The sequence below is a fragment of the Dromaius novaehollandiae genome, chromosome 12 (genome assembly GCF_036370855.1).
Source record: "Dromaius novaehollandiae isolate bDroNov1 chromosome 12, bDroNov1.hap1, whole genome shotgun sequence".
NCBI classification, from domain to species: Eukaryota; Metazoa; Chordata; class Aves; order Casuariiformes; family Dromaiidae; genus Dromaius; species Dromaius novaehollandiae.
The window spans coordinates 19,983,479-20,000,366 of record NC_088109.1 but is presented as its reverse complement, the minus strand read 5'-3'; the positions used below and the strand labels follow the sequence as shown (position 1 = coordinate 20,000,366).

Here is a 16,888-nt window from a genome sequence, read left to right as displayed (position 1 = left end):
ACCATTTGTCTTTATCTGAATGTTATATCTAACTGCTAGTCTCTGATAGCTGTTACTTATTATAAGGTATAGCTACTTTTTAATTTGTTTTTATAACCATGGTGGATGTTGACATTGAAGAAAAGTTTCATATTTACTTTTTTCCTTATTTAAAAATCATGTATTGATCATTCTTAATGTACACAGGCTTAAAGATGTTATAATTCATACTGCTAGGGAAAGAATGTGTGTGGAGCTAATAATGTTATAAAATAAAATTATAGCTAAGGAAAATGTTTTTGTACTGCTCAACTATAAACATGAGTGCACGTTACCAAACATTGCTTTGAATCACTGGTCCGTGATAGCTTTTTCAGATGCCCTACTGAATATTGAAGTTTGCTGACGCACAGTATTGAGAGTAGGCTATCTTATGAAAGTACTCTCCAAATCTCCTGCCCCTGTGACTTAAGGGCGCTTTGTTTAAAGCAAATGCAGAAGATAAACTGTTTTGTTACCTCCTATTGCGTGGGAAAGGCATGCGACTGTGTGGTGTGGAAAAGCTTGCTGCGCCATGTCTCAATGTCACGCTTAGGAAGAACCCATCCTTTTTGACCGGAGTCAATGCTAGAGCTTCAGCTGCTGCTGTGCTAGAAGCAGCACCGGTCCCTGAGCAAACCCCCTCGCTCCCTGCTGTAGCCGTCGGTGTAGTATCTCAGAAGCTCTGACTAAGTCTAATCTCTAAATGTCCGCATGTGTTTTATGTCTTTTTTTCTTTAGTTGTTTGTTTTGATGCCAAGATAAACTTTGATGACAATGCAGAATTTAGGCAAAAAGAAATATTTGCCCTGGATGACAAGTCTGAAAATGAGCCTATAGAAAACGAAGCTGCCAAATATGACCTGAAATATATAGGACTGGATGGAAATATTGCTTGCTTTGGTAAGAAAAAATAAATCCAAAAGACATTTGAAGACAAATTCATATGGGTTCAGTGTGCAGACTTTGCTTACATTTTGACATTCAATCCACCCATGATGATATTACAGTTTATTTTGCTGAGGTTGTGTGTTTTCCACAAGTTCTTGCAGGATCGAACTTAACTCTGTGGTTCCACAAAGTTGCGATGAAAGCAGCAGCAGACAGTCAGGTCCTATGTGGTGTCAGAGAGAAGGCAGGCTAAATGGGGAGCCTGTGGGGTTTTTATGTTTTGAATTCTTAAGCTAATACAATTGATTTTTCCAGTAATTAAAACAAGACAGACATCAAAATTTGATCATTAATTTTCAGAAATGAGACTGTGTTGAGAAGGTCCTGCTGCAGCATGTGTGTAAAATCTTGGTATTCCCTTTTAAAAATGAATATCGAATTCCAGTTCCCTTTAAGGGAAGCTGCTAAAGAAGCTGCTGGTGTGTTGAAAGAATAACATTGAGTTTTTTATTATTCTAAAGTTTCTGTATAGCAGAAATTAGTCTTGTGTTTAGAAGAGGTAAGTAAAAAAGTCAGCTTTGGTCTAAACAATTTTTATTTTGTATAAATTCTTTTATCAATACAACATTTTATTATGAGTGTAACCAAGTTAGTCATTTTATCTCACTTCGATGAAATGATTTGTTTCAGAAAAAAGGAATGGTATACCAAATGTCCAGAGTTCATATTACTTAGATCTATTCTCTAACCACGAATCTAGAAGAATCTGGGAATGTGGTGCAATCGATTCAATAAGTGACAGTGAGATTTTAATCTCAATTAAAGAAAAAGTTATAATAACCAACAATGTTGCAGTGATTTTTTTTTTTCTTTTAAAGTATTAGAAATTTCTGTTGAATTACAGGTAATGTAGAAGCCTTACTTTGTCCAGCAGGAGTAGCTTATATCGAACAAATGATTCCCATCCTCTTTTCCTAGCTTAGGGAGGTTCTTGCAGCTGTATGAGTATTTAAAATTGCACAGAATATGGCAAGTCAGAGTGTTGAAACAATTCTTGGTAAAACAAATTGATGCCCTTTTGTAATGGAATTTTAAGAACAGGACTGTGTTTCTGCAATTTCAAACTTGTTGACCTAAGCAAACATTGAGGTTTAAAATGTTTCCTAACATATGTAATATTAGCCTTCCCAAGGTTAATGAAATAGTTACAGCTTGCTGTGGAAATTAAGAAATCAGTAACAAGTCAAGGATGTTCCTACATTTTTTTTTTTTCCCACTGGATTAAGAATAATATCTACTGTTTGCCCTGATGGAGGCAAGCATGCATAAACTTCTATTCTGGGTAAAATATAGTTAAGAAATTACAGTGTAAGAAAAGGTAAAATGAAGTTAAGACATGTAGTTTTAAATAGACCTCACTTTTTAAATAAAATCATCTAGAGAGGTGGATGCCCCCCCAACGTTGTCCCTCCCAAAACCTTTGCCATACTCATTGTTAACTGTCCATGGGAATGCTCCTAGCCTGGTGCAAACACCAAGTAAAAGGCAAATGCAAGAACATCTGTTGTTTGTCCTCAAAATTAGTTGTCTGGTTTACAGTGATACAGAGCATCATTTAATACCATGAGGATGATGGGAGGGGAATTTAAGGAGTGTGTCCTCGCAGAAGTTCATCAGGTTTTTTGTTTTTGTTTTTTTAGCACCATAAGTATTAGCATTTCCATGATTATGTTCACACATGCTTATTGGAAGACGCACCTCTTAAGTCCTAAAATTGATACTGTCATAAAGAAACCTAAATGTGGGTTTGTATGCACTTGATTTCGAATATTTTGTTATATTGGATATTCTTGAATAGGTACTGACCTATTTAAAAATTAATATTTATGTGTAGTTTCTTGTAGGGCTTGTTTCGTGGTTGTGTTGACATACTGTCTTTAATCCTTTTCACAAATCTTCTGTACTCTATGTGAAATATAAGCACTTAATGTCTGCAATTACAGTGAATGGAGCTGGCCTTGCGATGGCAACTTGCGATATAATATCCTTGAACGGTGGAAAGCCAGCCAACTTCCTGGATCTTGGTGGAGGTGTGAAGGAAGCACAAGTATACCAAGCGTTCAAGCTGCTGACTGCTGATCCAAAGGTAACAAAGCCCAACGCTGTTTTCAGGCAGGAAGCCTCCCAGTGCAGTAATACAATGCTCTTCTAGATCTCCTACAAGTACTATGCTGAAAGTATAGATAATGGGGTGGACATTGAGAATGAGTTACTGATGGGGTGATCTGAGAGGAAAATGATTTCGCCGTGAACCACTGGAGTGACATTTCAGTTCCTGATCCAGTCTCAGGTTTGCTGCTCAGTTTTAGTAGGTGCTTTGAGGACAGTTGGAGAGAGGAATGCAGATGTGGTGACACTGGGCATTGCAGTGCTTCGCTTTGAACATCTGGCTCCATAAGTGGAATTTGTGGGAGATTTTGATACTTCCAGTGTTATTCCTACCTGATGATGTAGTGCGTCAGTAGAGTGGGAAGAAAAATGTGAGCTAAGCAAATAGCGAATTCTGAAGGCTGATGCGTGCTCTTTTAAGTTCTGGGTTTCTAAAATATCTGATTCTGCACTACAAGATAGAGCCTGTGTTTAATTAACAGTCACCACCTGGCATCCTAGCCTGGAAGGCTCTAACTCCTCCTTTTGCAGGAGATGCAGTTCTTTTCTTTTGGAACAACAGGAGAAGACATTAGCTGCCTGTGCGTATTGATCAGAAGTTATGTCTAGAGATGCATGTTAGTGTGCTGAGGTCATTGGGCCCCTTTGCAGACAGAAACAGGACAATTTCTAGTTGGAAAATATTGATCAGGCATAGGCGTGGGAACAGTGCCAGCTGACCAGCCCTGCCAACACAGGGTTATGCTTTTCTGTGTAGCTAGAACTTAAATTGCTTATAGATTTTTACTAATGAAAATCAGATATGTGTCTAAGGGCTTTGATTGTCTGATCTGGCTCCTGGACCTAAATATCTCCAGTGAGGTCCGAGTTTCAATATTTTACTACTTTTGTGAATCTGGCTTTATCTTCTTTCTCTGCCTCAGCCCCTTTTTCTCACATTCATTGTATCTATGATACTAGTCCACCCAAATACCACCTTCCTGTAAAAATTGCATCACTGTAATTATATATCTTGCACAGCAGTAAGCGACAAAAAATTGTGTTTTTTCAGATAGATGAGGATACTGTTTGCATCAGAGTCCCAAGGCAAAACCTGAAAGAAAATCTACAGTATTAAGTAATCATATATAGTATTTATGTTGGAAGCTCTTTGCCATTGTAATTTTTGCACGTTTTCAAGGGGTGTACCTTGATAGCTAAGCTATACTAGGGAGGGCCATCTACAACATTTAAAACACTTTTCCTGGATTTTTTTTTATTTTTATTTTATTTTATTTTATTTTATTTTATTTACATTCTCATAGTTTGGATAGTTACTGATCATTCATTTCTAGAGGTCTAGATGCATGTTCTGTCCAAGGCCCAAAGGAGTTGTTTGTCTCATTCTAGTTAGTGATCTTACAAACTTTGAGTTGTTAACATGCCTCGAAGAACACAGAGCTGGAGAGTTAGAGAAGCAAGATGTCTTGCCTGGGGCAAAAGAGAGGCAGGATGGGGCTTGAGATTCATGTTAGAAAATCTGATAGTTTCCTTCATAGTCTGATGCTAGTAGACACAGTTATGCTTGTTTTCATTTTTGTGAGTTTTAGCTTTTCTCAGAACTTTACACTAAGATCTGTTCATGTTTGTCTGTATTGTTCTGCAGTGCGTGCTTAGTATGACAATCAAGGTTGGACTGAGACGTAATTTAGTTCTTAAAACCTGTATTAGATACAGTAATGGAGAAGCAGGTGCACAAAAGTCTTAGGTACACAACTTAGTTGATGATTATTACTGTGCTAAGTAGTTTTTTTCTCTCTGCTACAGCACGAGCAGCAGGTGTTAATTTTGATGAAATTTATAGAGTTTAAACAATTTTAAAGCAAAGACATTTCAGCAGCTTCCCAGCTATATAATATCTGCATACCCAACATCTAATTTTTAAATATATCCCCCTATCCCCCTTCTGTTCCAGGTACTCTCACTGCTTAACACTAGCTGCTTTCTCCAGGCTTTGTGAAGCTGATTGAGACAGCAGTGCAAAACAGTGAAAGGTGGCATGGAAGGGAGCAGAAAGTCACTTGTGCCGGTAGCTGTGCAGCTGTAGCTGTGCCATTCTTGGCTTTGTGGCTGGCCCAGGATGCAGAAGGCTTTAGCCTAAATGCAGCATAACTGATTCCATACTCATTTGCATTAGGATTAGTGCATATATGCTGATATCCCAGTACATAATAGGCGACTGTACCAGCTCTGGCAGTTATAACAGCCTAACATCAAAGCACTTGCACCTTTGCCTGCTGCTCTGCAGTTTTATTATCAATGCAAGTTTACGATAAGCATTTCACATTTTATTCTGTTCTGTTCAGAACACATGGTAAACATATATCTGTTATTTCCTCTCCCCATGTAGTGTGTCCATTAGCTTAGTGATAAACAGTAAGCTAATTGAATGAGTCTTCTCTTCTTTTAACTAATATTGAGGTTTTTAATCCCAAGAGTCATTGTGGCTAATGCAACATGCACAGTTTGCAGCTGGTCAGTAATTACTCTGCAACCTTTAACCTGATTCCCACTTTATTTGAGAAGATGAAAATTTGCTCTTGGGACCTCCGAGGCCAATTAATTGTTGTAAATGTCTCCAAACAACATGGAGCCTCTGAGGAATGAATAAACCGAAAAAATGTCTGTAGCACTCTAATATGGAGTAGTACTGACTGTACGTGTACTGAAATATGGCACTGGAAGTGTTAAGGACATTGCAAGAGAAGAGATCTTGCAGGAGGAAATGTTCAATTGCACTTTGAAATAGATCTCCCTCTCTCTCTTTACTTGTCTTTAAAGTATCTATTTTTGTATTAAAGCAAAAAATACAGGTGTGCTCTGATTTGATTTAGTGAAGCAGCGGGGCTATAGTTTGTGAGAAAAATAAAGATCTTTGGTTTGATTCTGGTTTAATCTGGCTGTTGTCAGTGTCTATAATTTTTTTTTTAAGTTTTGTTTGTTGCAGGAGGTTACTCCCTGGCTTTGGAATGGAAATGCTGCCTTTAGAGTCAGCGACCCTTTTATACTCTGCCGGGCTTGTTTGCAGGCTGCCGTATCCAATGCTTCCCAGGTCAGACAGGTCACTGCAATGGTTCTGCATTCCTTTCTTTTCATAATCTAAATTCTAGACTCTCTTTTATTTCTTACCTGTCTTGTTTCTCTGAGTTTGTGTGGTGCATCTGCTTTTGCAAAAAATGAACCATCTTTTCTCAGGTAGTAACAGTAGAGGGGAAGAGGGCTTGGTCTGAGCTGCTGGGAGGCACTGCAGGAGCTTCAGTGCTCCTCTTTGTCCTTCAGTCAGGTAGAAAAGGAGGTTTTCTTCAGTGTTTCAGAGGTTGTGGGTGCCGCGTGCCTCTCTCCTAGATGCTGGACATGCTAGTTCAGCACTTCTCACTGGCATCCTCATCTTAGAGTACTCACTCACCTCCTCACCAAGCTCAACAGGTGCTCATTTTATTCGTATCGAAGACCCAAACTGCTATAGTTAACATTTGACTGTAGGATTCCACTGTTTCTGAAAGGCTAAAACTGAAAAAACAGTCTTGTCAATAAATCTCTCTGGCCTGGAGCCTTCCCATGTAATCAACTCTCCTGACTTGCCTACAGGTGTTTCTCTTGGCGTCTTTTCTACACATTGCAGAGGGAGGCATCTTGAGGGGATGGTTCAGATGTTAGGCTGGCTGAATCACTTTACTGAGGACCCTAGTTGAGTATGAGAGCCCGAAATGACTGAGCTCTTAGCTGATCGGATGTATTTGTTGACTGCAGTTGGGTAGGATGCATCAGGCCTTTGCCTGTGACCTGGAGCAAGGCAGCATCTGCTACCTTGTCCTCCCATGGTGTCCTGACAGAATTGAGGTAATGTTGTACAGATCACTGGTGCAGGAGAGTTGCCCATTAATGCTGACGTGAATAGTACGTATGCTCCAGATAGGTGACCCAGGCATGAAAGTGCGCAGTCTTTCTTCAGGCTTATGGCAGCACACCTTCGCTTTCTCTTGTTGTTCCCTATCCCTAACAGAAGCCTAAAATACATACATGTATTATATTATGTAAGTAAAGCAGACCAAGCTGTAAGCAGGTTTGTTTTGCCATTGACTGGCTCTAGTACTGAGCTTAACAATTGATTCCAAATAGAGAGTAACGCTGCAATATAGGGACTTGTATGCCAGGATTGTTTGTTGTTTGTGGGTTGTGTTTTTTTTCCGCCCCAAAGCTCCTTTGACAGCCTCTTTTGAAGCCCGTCAGTGATGACAGCAAAGATTAATCAAATCAATTGATGTTAACGAGTGTTTGCTTGTCATATAGGCATAAAACTGTACTGACAGATTGACAAATGTTTCTCCCGAAAAAATATTCTATATTGACATCTGTTAACTCATACACAGGGAATAATTAATATCAAACAGAAGTAAAGCTTAATTTGTTTTTTCCTTTAGCCATCCTGTAGTTCAAGCTCAGATTATTGTTTTATGAATGTGGAATAAGCATTCTCATTCCTGTCACTTTGCCGAGCCTGTTTGCTTATGTCAGATGCATCTCTCTGTCCACCTCAGTGATGGGAAAAATAATGGCACTGATGTGGCTTGCCATTAAGTTGTGTGCGAAGCAGAGGTCTTGGGACTTTTTCATTTTGCAGGCATCTGGAAGAGTGAGCAGAATTCTGAAAGAGGCTATCATTAAATCATAATTTTGCAATTCACTTATTTTCCAGCTGTGCTTGGTGTGAAAGTAATACAGTTTATCCTTCGTTATTATATAAGACAGTTTTATCACCAGTTTATCCTTTTGGCTTGAGGGACTTTTAGTATTAGTTTTCTTAAAGTTGCAGTCCATACATGGCAACAGAAGGGAGTAACTTCCTACTAAGAGAAAAGGGTTGCGATATTCATTCCTGAGTTTTCAGAAATAAAAATAAATGCTGCCAATTTATTTGGCCTTTATTTTGGGTGAGCTAATTAGTTCAATTAGGACAATTCAGAAAGTCTGCAAACATTCAGGCAATCAAGAATGTAGTAATTGCATCCATGTATTTTGGGACTCTTCCCTCTTATTCCACACCTCAGAAAAAAGACTTTCCCCCATTTTTAGCAGAAAGGCTCTTTTAAGCTTGTTTTCTAACTGTACTTGACTATGAAGCTTGAGACTTTTTTCCTGGAAATTGTGCAAAAATCTGTCTTGTTCGGTGACTCTGTGCCTCATGTTTGACTGTTGTGTTAGAAACCATTTAGCTCTCCTGAGCCAAAAAGGGTTTATGGCAGTCAGGCTTTTCTTCTCAGACATGGCCAGAAGAATGAGCCTATTCCCAACCGGTTACTGTGCGCAGCCTGCCCGCTGACGCCGTCCTGTCAGGCAGTGGTGGGAAGGAGGGGAGCGCTGGTGCGTGATGTTCCTGGTCCAGGATCAGACACTGAGATGATATCACAGCAAATATAAATAAAAATAATATACGCAGCCAAGTTGAGAGAGCAGACAGTTTGCACCGCTGTTTAACGTGATCTGGAGAGTGTTCATTGCGATATTAGCCATGGCAATTGGTCAATACTATCAAGTCTGTCTTGACTATGAAGAAGACCTGCAGCTTGGACACCAAAGGCAACATCTGTAAACAGAACTGACTCATTTGATTTCCTTCTGTGGTTGCCTTTGCCTGTTGATGAGAGTGGTTATTATTGTTGGTGCTGGGTTCTTCTGGGTAGAGGGGGAGAAAGGTGCTTATTACTGGGGCAGGGGGAGTGGTAAGCTAATTTTTTTTTTCCACTAGTAAGCTTTAAAAGACATAGATAGAAAACAGTATGTAGAAGTTTTAAAAAAAAAAATCAGTCTGGCCCCATTTGCCATGATAGTAAATCCTATCGTAGTGCAATCTGCTTGTGAGTAGTTTGTCACGCACCTCCTGCATTTGACTAGCTCGTCGTCAGTAGTGGGTTTTTTGGTGCTTTAAGAAGGCAAAGACTTAAAGCATTAGGGTCAGATAACCTTCTCTATCACATATGCAGCCTATGTTACTGTGTATATAATTATAAAAAAAAAAAAAAAAGAAAGAAATGTAAATAGTGTTCAGTTATAGACATATTATGGAGTGTTAGCATCGTGTTTGAATTGTCAGATCACAAGCCATTTCAGATAATGTAGAGGGAACCATATTCTTATGTAGCCATTAGGAATCTTTTTGCTTTCTCATTCAAATATCATACACCCTTTACACACTTCATTACCCAGCTCTTCTTTATACAGCATGAAAAGTCTTTATGTCTTGTGGGTTTTTCTGATTCACACAAGAGAGTGAGGCATGGTATGCTGTTCTGAGTACTTTTAAAGCTGTAGCTGGAGAGTTATTGTAGTGAAAAATGTCTGTGTGTTATAGCCTACATGCCGACAGTGCTAGATCTCTATGATCATGGAAGCAATTCTGAGAGTTTGAACTGTGAGCAGAATTTTTAGATTTTTTTCCCAGTCTAGAGCACCAGCCAGCATAATGTCTCTCCTTCCCCTCCTCCCCTCTGCTGCGTTCCCCAGGAGCATCTCCTCTGTGTTTTGGTAAGTGCTCTAAGGTGCCCAAGTTCCAAGTTTACCAAAATTCAAAGAACTCAGTGGTTCTCCTGGCAATAACTGCAAGCCCAGTGCTCAAACCTGGGACTAGTCACCTCTTTGCAGCTCTAGCTGATGTTTGAAGGTGACGGCACATGAAGTTACTTAGTGGATGCTTGTGCAAGCTGAGGCTTGGACTGCTCTGTTTCTCTACCTCTCTTCTGTGAACTGTGGGATATAATACTCATCTACTATAGATGGCTGCTCTGAAGACTAATTAAAAATTATCTAGTCCGTTAAGGAAATTAAGTGCTAAGGAAATGATAAAAGTTTTCACTTCTTCTTTAATACTTGTTGCATAGCTGTGTTTGTGCTTAGCATTATTTTTGTATAAGTGAAAAGTTGAATTAAAAAAAGGTCATAATCAATAAAACCTGTTGGTTTTGTATTGCAATTTTGACATTAGTATAAGGAGATTTCTAATAAATTGTTGGTATATACCGTGTAGTCTTCAGAAGCAGAATCTTAATATGTCAGCCTAATATTACTATCTCCTAATAGCACGTAGAGAGCCCCTTTTGCCTAGAGAGAGAGAGAGTGTGTGTGTGTGTGTGTGTGAGAGAGAGAGAGAGAAAGAGAGAGAGAGAGAACTAGTAGGGAGAAATCATCCCTTTCTCTTTATTATTTGAAATATTTAAAAGAGTCAGAGGAATAAAGAAGAACCAAACACAAAAAGATGAAGGAAACTTGCCCAGTGTTGCAGGTTAAAGGCTGAGGTGGGGGTAAAATCAGCATCTTGAGAGTCTTCGGTACTGAGTCCTGCCTGTGTGACCTCATGGCCTCAGCTGAATGCAAGGTCTGGACTAAGATTTTGATCCAAGTTTTAGGGTTGCAATCTAAGAAGAAGCAAAAACCTCAGTGATTTTCCCTTGAAGCAGAACAGAAAGTCCAGAGAAGAGCAGTCTGGAAAGAGGCTTAAGAGTTGAGGTACGTGATGAGGTAACTACAAATGAGAAGGGAATAAATGATAGACTGTGTCTACTGGGGATATGCAAGATGCAACAAGGTTTAAATGCAGCAAAGTTAGCTTAGATTTTTTGAAAATTCTCCAGCAGAAAAGGTAGTTGGACTCTGCAGTAGTTTATCTAAGGAGCTTATAGAATATCCAGTACTGCAGGTTTAAGAACAGACTAAACAAAAAAGTTTATCCAGGGTGTTTCAGGAAGAGTTGATCCTGCCTTGGGGCCAGTGAAAGGACTTGAGGTTTCTTTTTCCTGATTCTGTGAAAGGTCAGAAGAGAGTCCTAAGTCTAAAGCTGTGATTAGTAGTTTTATATGAGCAGTAGTGCTTTGGCTTTGGAAGCTTTTGGAAGTGTAAGATTACTATCATAGGATGACAGTTTTCAGAGACAGAAATGACCTATTAGGACACAGAAACATCTTGTAAAACTGGAAAGAGTTGACACATGCATGCTGTATTTTCTGCCTGAGAAATTTGTACAAATGCTTTGCCTTTAACCAAGGATATTGAAGCACATCCACTTGGAAAGTGCTAACCCTCACAGTTCTTTTACAGATACCATAGGATTTGGGGTTATAGGAGTCCTATAGGACTCTTCCCACGTATTTATCAATGCTGCATTGGTGAGGAAGTATAGACTAATAGAAATCTAACAAGGATTTCTTCTATTATGTGTCTGCATTTTTGCAGGAATGACTTTGAAATGATTATGCATCTTTTAGAGTGTTTAAAGCATTGACAAGTCATTCTTTCATTTAAGCTTTTTTCTAGATACTGATAACATGTTGCCAATATTTATGAAAATATAAGGACTGTTGCATTTAAAAAATGTGTATTTGAATTGTCAGTATATATTTATAATCAAGATAAATGTATTTTTCAAGAGCATGTGTATTGTTGTGCCCCAAGTAATTATGATATATTTTAATATGAGTCTACCATTATTTATAGGCACTAAAAAGTTGAATGCCTTTTGGCATTGTAAAATCTGCTGTAATGAATCTTGAAAAATGTATATGAAAACAACTTACTAAGAGAAAAATTTGCAAAGATTTTTTGTAACCACCTTTTTTGTAGTAGACTAGGGAAAATTACAAATGTATACCTAAAAGATAAATGCTGAAAAATTTGGGGAGAAACCACAGCAGAAATTTGGCCTTTAGGTTTGGAAGGATTTGTATTGAAGGAGACAGGAGATCTCCATGTAACTAACTTCCACACTGGCACTGAGCAGACATCTTCATCTCTTCAGATTACAGTCTGCCTTACCCTCTTAAGATAGTTTTCATTAAGATATACTACAGGAGAACTATGAGCTGCTATGCGATCAGGCTTTGTTGTATATTCCTGCCTGCTTTGGGCTACATTTGATTAATGATTAGAATAAGACAGGATATTTTTTTAAGCTGTTTTGTTCATTAGTGCTTGGGACTGGGGAGTCTGGACTTAGTCTGAGGTATCCAGTGTTTGGCCAGGATGGCTAAGTTTGCTGAAGAAGTGTTAGAGTTAAGAGAAATACGTGATAACAGGTACAAGACTGTACATCTCTTTTATTGTAATGTCATACTGCAGTATTACTTATGTCACTCAAAACCAGGTTCTGAAGTAAAGGGCAATGGGTACAAGTAGTAAAACAGCAGGAATACCTTACACTGGAAACTGCCCATTTTTGTGCTTGGAGTGGCAGTGGTGGAAGGTCACTCTGGTGAATAGCCATATACTGATCAAGACCTATATGAATTACACTTATTTTAACTGCCAGTTTTGGAAATATTGGATTAATATGACCACTGAAGTTTTGTAACACTGGGGAAAATCTTTAATTATTTGAACAAGGAAAAATCTCCATCTTGTAAATCATGCACCATCATCTCTAATTGCCAAATGCCTGATGTCATGTCCAGCATGTGTAATATAATGTATAGTTATGTTTGTGTGTTAGTACTGCCTATTTAAAGGAAATGCCATTAATGAAGGATTAAACACTTTTGTGATCTATTATTATATTTCACAGATTGCTTAGATTTTGAAGTTTTGTGTGGCTCATTTTACATTTAGTGAGTATAAAAAGGGAAGAGATTTTGGGGAATCTCAAACAATTCAGTAATTAATCTTGGTGAGATGAGTAATTTATGATTCTGTTTATAGATAATCCATTTAGCATACTTTCTGGGCAGTGAAACAGAAATCATTTGATAATATTGGTAGAAAATAATAAAAGTTTTAATTTCCCTATTTAAAATACACTATAGAGAAAAATCACATTAATTTCCATTATTTTTAAGTGATTTGAGTTGTTATGGCTGTCTAGGAAAGTGTTTGTTCTTTCCATCAAAATGAAGAAATTTAATCGTCTCACCTCCGTCTGTTCCTGATAGAAATAGGTCTGGATGATGAACAGTATATCTCAGATAGGTGCTTTCAGCCCTTCATACTGGGTAGGACATGCTCTTCCTGTGACAGGGGAATGAAAGTCAGCTGTTTTTACTTACAGTTTCAGAAACAGGCTTGATGGATGGAGCACAGGTGGATAGAGCATAGATTAGTTGGTGATAAACTGATGATACGTGATAAAATTAATAACCACTTTACCCATCATAAAATGATCTGTTATCGACCAAAGAATAAAGGGCCTGATCTTGCAAAGACTTTTAGTGTAAAGATGTGTCTATACTTTAAAAAAGGGGGGTGTGGGAGGGGAGGAGGAATATGATTTTTAAATAAGATTTTTATGTCTGAGCTGAAAAAGTGCCCTGATATTGCTATGCCAGGTTCAGTGGTGTGGTTATCAGGAAGGAGGGGAAGATTCATGAGTACAGGTAGTGCGCTTGTCTCTGCTGGGACCAGTATCTCACACCAAACTTGCGCTCTGGTTTGCATCCTGGTCTAGGAAACAGATGCCGATAGGTGGGCTTGTTCTAAGCTGGTCCTATTGACTGCATGTCCTCTCTGAGATAAAGCTGGCACAGTTTTGACTTCTAGAGAAATTGAAACTTGATTAAGAATAACGTTGTGCAGGTCTGGCAAGTAGGTGGCTTTTAAACTCGTTGGTATCTTTTTAAGAAAAAGATCCCTTAGAACATCCACCCATTTCTATGGAGATGGGATTTGGACATGCTGTGTATCTTCTGGTATTTTCTATATTCCACTATATGTGCCTTTTTTACTTTATACTATTGATTTAGGGAATGTATTCGTCTGAGGTGTGTGAACTTTGGTTTTAGAGCAGGCTATACTCCATCTTTCCAGTCAACAGGATGTATTTAATTTATGTATGAATAAGAAGAATATTCCTTGGCCTGTGTTCGTCCATTCATTTGCATAGCTGAGCACAGAATGATGAAAAGGCTGTGGAAGAGATGAAAATGATTTGAAATACGACTTAATGAAAGAGCAAAATTATTTCCTTCACTTGAATATCTGTTTTGTTTCAGGTGAGCCTGAATTATTTCACAGCTTCATTATTCATGCCCCAACTCAACAAGATATTCAAACCTGTTTTAAGTTTTAATATTTTATTATATATAATTCTGAGAGGGTGTGTAAAGCTGAAATAAATGAGACTATTCACTTTGAAAGCTTGTCATATGCCTAAGTACTAGGCAGATCAAGTCCCCATCTACCACAAACATGTAGTTCTCATTCTAGACGTAACAAAAAAGCTGCCCTATTACAGGAAGACACAAATTAGTCCTGTTTGTCAAAATATGTCCTCTATGTTGTACCCTTAAATATTTTACTGTCCTATGCAGTCCCTGAAATAGGTTGTTTAGTTTAAAATAGGGAGAAGAGTGGAGAGCTCGTCTCTTTTTCACTTGCCTTTTGAGAGCAATCTGCAGAAAGCTTGATTACTCCTTGCCTAAGTCTTGTATATATGTGGTTTGTGGGGGTGGGAGAACAGGAGGGGAACATTCCTGACCTGTTCTGCGGGCAGCTAACCACGGTTCTTTGACTTGCGTGGAAGTTTGGCCGATTTAGGTGGCTCCAATATACCTGTTATTAACCAGGAGTGGGGAATAGTAGGGAGTTGAGTCTACGTGGAGCAGCCTGCAGGTGTAAAAGGCATCATCTACAGAACTAACCACCTCAGTCAAAAGCCAAGCTTGGGCTCTGATTCTGTGAATATATCTGACTTTTTTGTGGATATCACACTGTTATCTTCACGTACAGCACTTAAAAAAAAAAATGGATTATTATTCACTGTTCATATCAGATACAGTGAATGCTTCTCATTCACTTGATCTTTCCGTGACTTTTGCTTTAATTACATGTGTAGTACTGAGCTTAATTAACTTTTTGAATATTCTTTACAGTTCCAGTTAATATCTTTGGGGAGGGAAATAGTTTCCCTGACACTGTTTTTAACTTTCCACTCCATCTTCAAAATCTGTGTTTGTCTCTGTTTTGTTCTCCCAAACACCACAGTGGATTCTGGCTAACTTTGGCAAAAATAAAGAAGGAAATATCCCCCCGCCCCGACCCCTCCAAAGGTACAAATATCCAGCCTTTTAAAACAGTACCTTCTAAAACGTTGGAAGGGAAAGTAATTTTAAGTTCCTGTATTTAATAATGGAGAGGGACTAACACGTCTCCAAGTGACAGCGTGGATTCATTTTTAAAATGTAGACACAAAATCCAGTGAAAAGTGAAATGAATAATTCAACCTTCTGTCAACATGGATTGATAAATTGCTACAAATCCATAAGCAAAAAGTTTGTTTATTTATTTTTTTAAGCGGGTGAAGTGTGCTCGCATGGTAGCTGGGCAAGGTTAAGCACCTCATTCTGGTGTGAATCTCTCTCACTGAATTTGGATGAATAGTCTCTGGTGCTGAGCACGAGGAAGCACGGGTGGACAATTTGCAGCCATGTAGGTGGTAGTGGCTTTAAGGGACTGGGCTGGGGAGAGGGCAGCAGGTAGCCTTGGGGGCTAGAAGCCACAAACTGGGCTACAGCGGTCTTTTGGCATAAGTCACTAAGCTCCAAGAGCCTGTATGGACTCTGCTTCTATGGAGAAAAGTGGGTCCCAGTTCTCAGGTCTTTTCCCACCCCTCTATTGTAAAACAGAATAGAAATAATAAGCTTTTTTTTTGTAACAGTGATACCTAAGTAATAATTGAAAGTTACTTTAACTGGAGGAGTTTTAACTGAAAGGAAAGTATAGGCCTGAGTGGAAAATCTAAGGTTTTTGATGGAAACCATTGATTTTTCATTGAGGTGGCAGACCATGTGTTTCTTATAGGAAAGAAGGCTCATTTCCTGGAGGAAAAAAAATTAAAAATGTTTTTGTGAAAAATGTTCAACCATTTTGAGCCAAATGCCTTTGAAAATTCCGGTTAAAAGAAAGTGATTACCTATGTATGAAAGGACAGGTGGGTAATATCTGACCAAATAGATTTTATTAAAATTTCCAGAATAATTAAGATGTTTTTGGCAGAAAAAAACACTAAATATAGTGAAAAGATTTTCTTGAGCAAAGAAAGTAGAAGAGGTTGTTAAGAATAAGCTAAGCTTACTTGCTGGTATTTACTTATATACTTTGCTTATATAATATATTCTGTTTGGCAGAGTAGAGCACGCATAAGGTATGTAAATCAATGAAGAAAAATACTTTTTGCTACTTACACAATATCATATTTACCTAGTATGTTCTAATACGGCTTAAAAAGTACTCTTTTTTTCTTTTTCACTTACATGCTCGTTTTACTCATCAGACAAGTAAGGGGAGGAAGACAGAACTAGATTTTTTTTTTCTTAATTTCATACTTTTAATCTGCTACAGCGAAATGCAAATGGCAACGGGTGTTTGTGAGTATCTGAATATGTATGTATGATTTATGCAAATCGGTGTACATTTGCATGACCTTTTTTGTATGCATATTGAGTGTTGCTGTACTTTAGAAGCCGTTTCTAATTATATAACAATAAGCCTGAGCAAACAAAGGAGCTGCAGATTGCCAGATGTGCGTCCCTGGGCGCGCGGGGCGGAGGAGCAACCCGTGCTGGTTGTCATGGCAGAGCATCGCCGGCGTCCCCCGGGGAGCCGCTAAGTGCCTCAAATGCGGGTACCGCAGCAGTCCTGCCACTAAATTGCATGTCCGATAGGATAGCGTTTGGGCTGACCATGCAAGCCGGCATTCACTTTACCAGAAACGGGATGAAAGCTCAGTAATGCAAACTCATGCCAAATCGAGCTGTATTTATGGACGGGCTCCAGCTGAGAGTGCTGTGAAGCAAAG

General features: G+C 38.6%; 1 protein-coding gene across 1 annotated transcript in view; it reads left to right on the top strand.

Annotated features, from left to right (window-relative positions):
- Nucleotides 1-16,888, top strand: part of SUCLG2 (succinate-CoA ligase GDP-forming subunit beta) — a 137,126-nt gene that overhangs the window by 77,578 nt on the left and 42,660 nt on the right. The window contains exons 8-9 of the mRNA XM_026110878.2: nucleotides 760-921; nucleotides 2,913-3,055. Coding sequence (XP_025966663.1) covers nucleotides 760-921; nucleotides 2,913-3,055 — 305 coding nt within the window. The remainder of the gene's footprint in view (nucleotides 1-759; nucleotides 922-2,912; nucleotides 3,056-16,888) is intronic.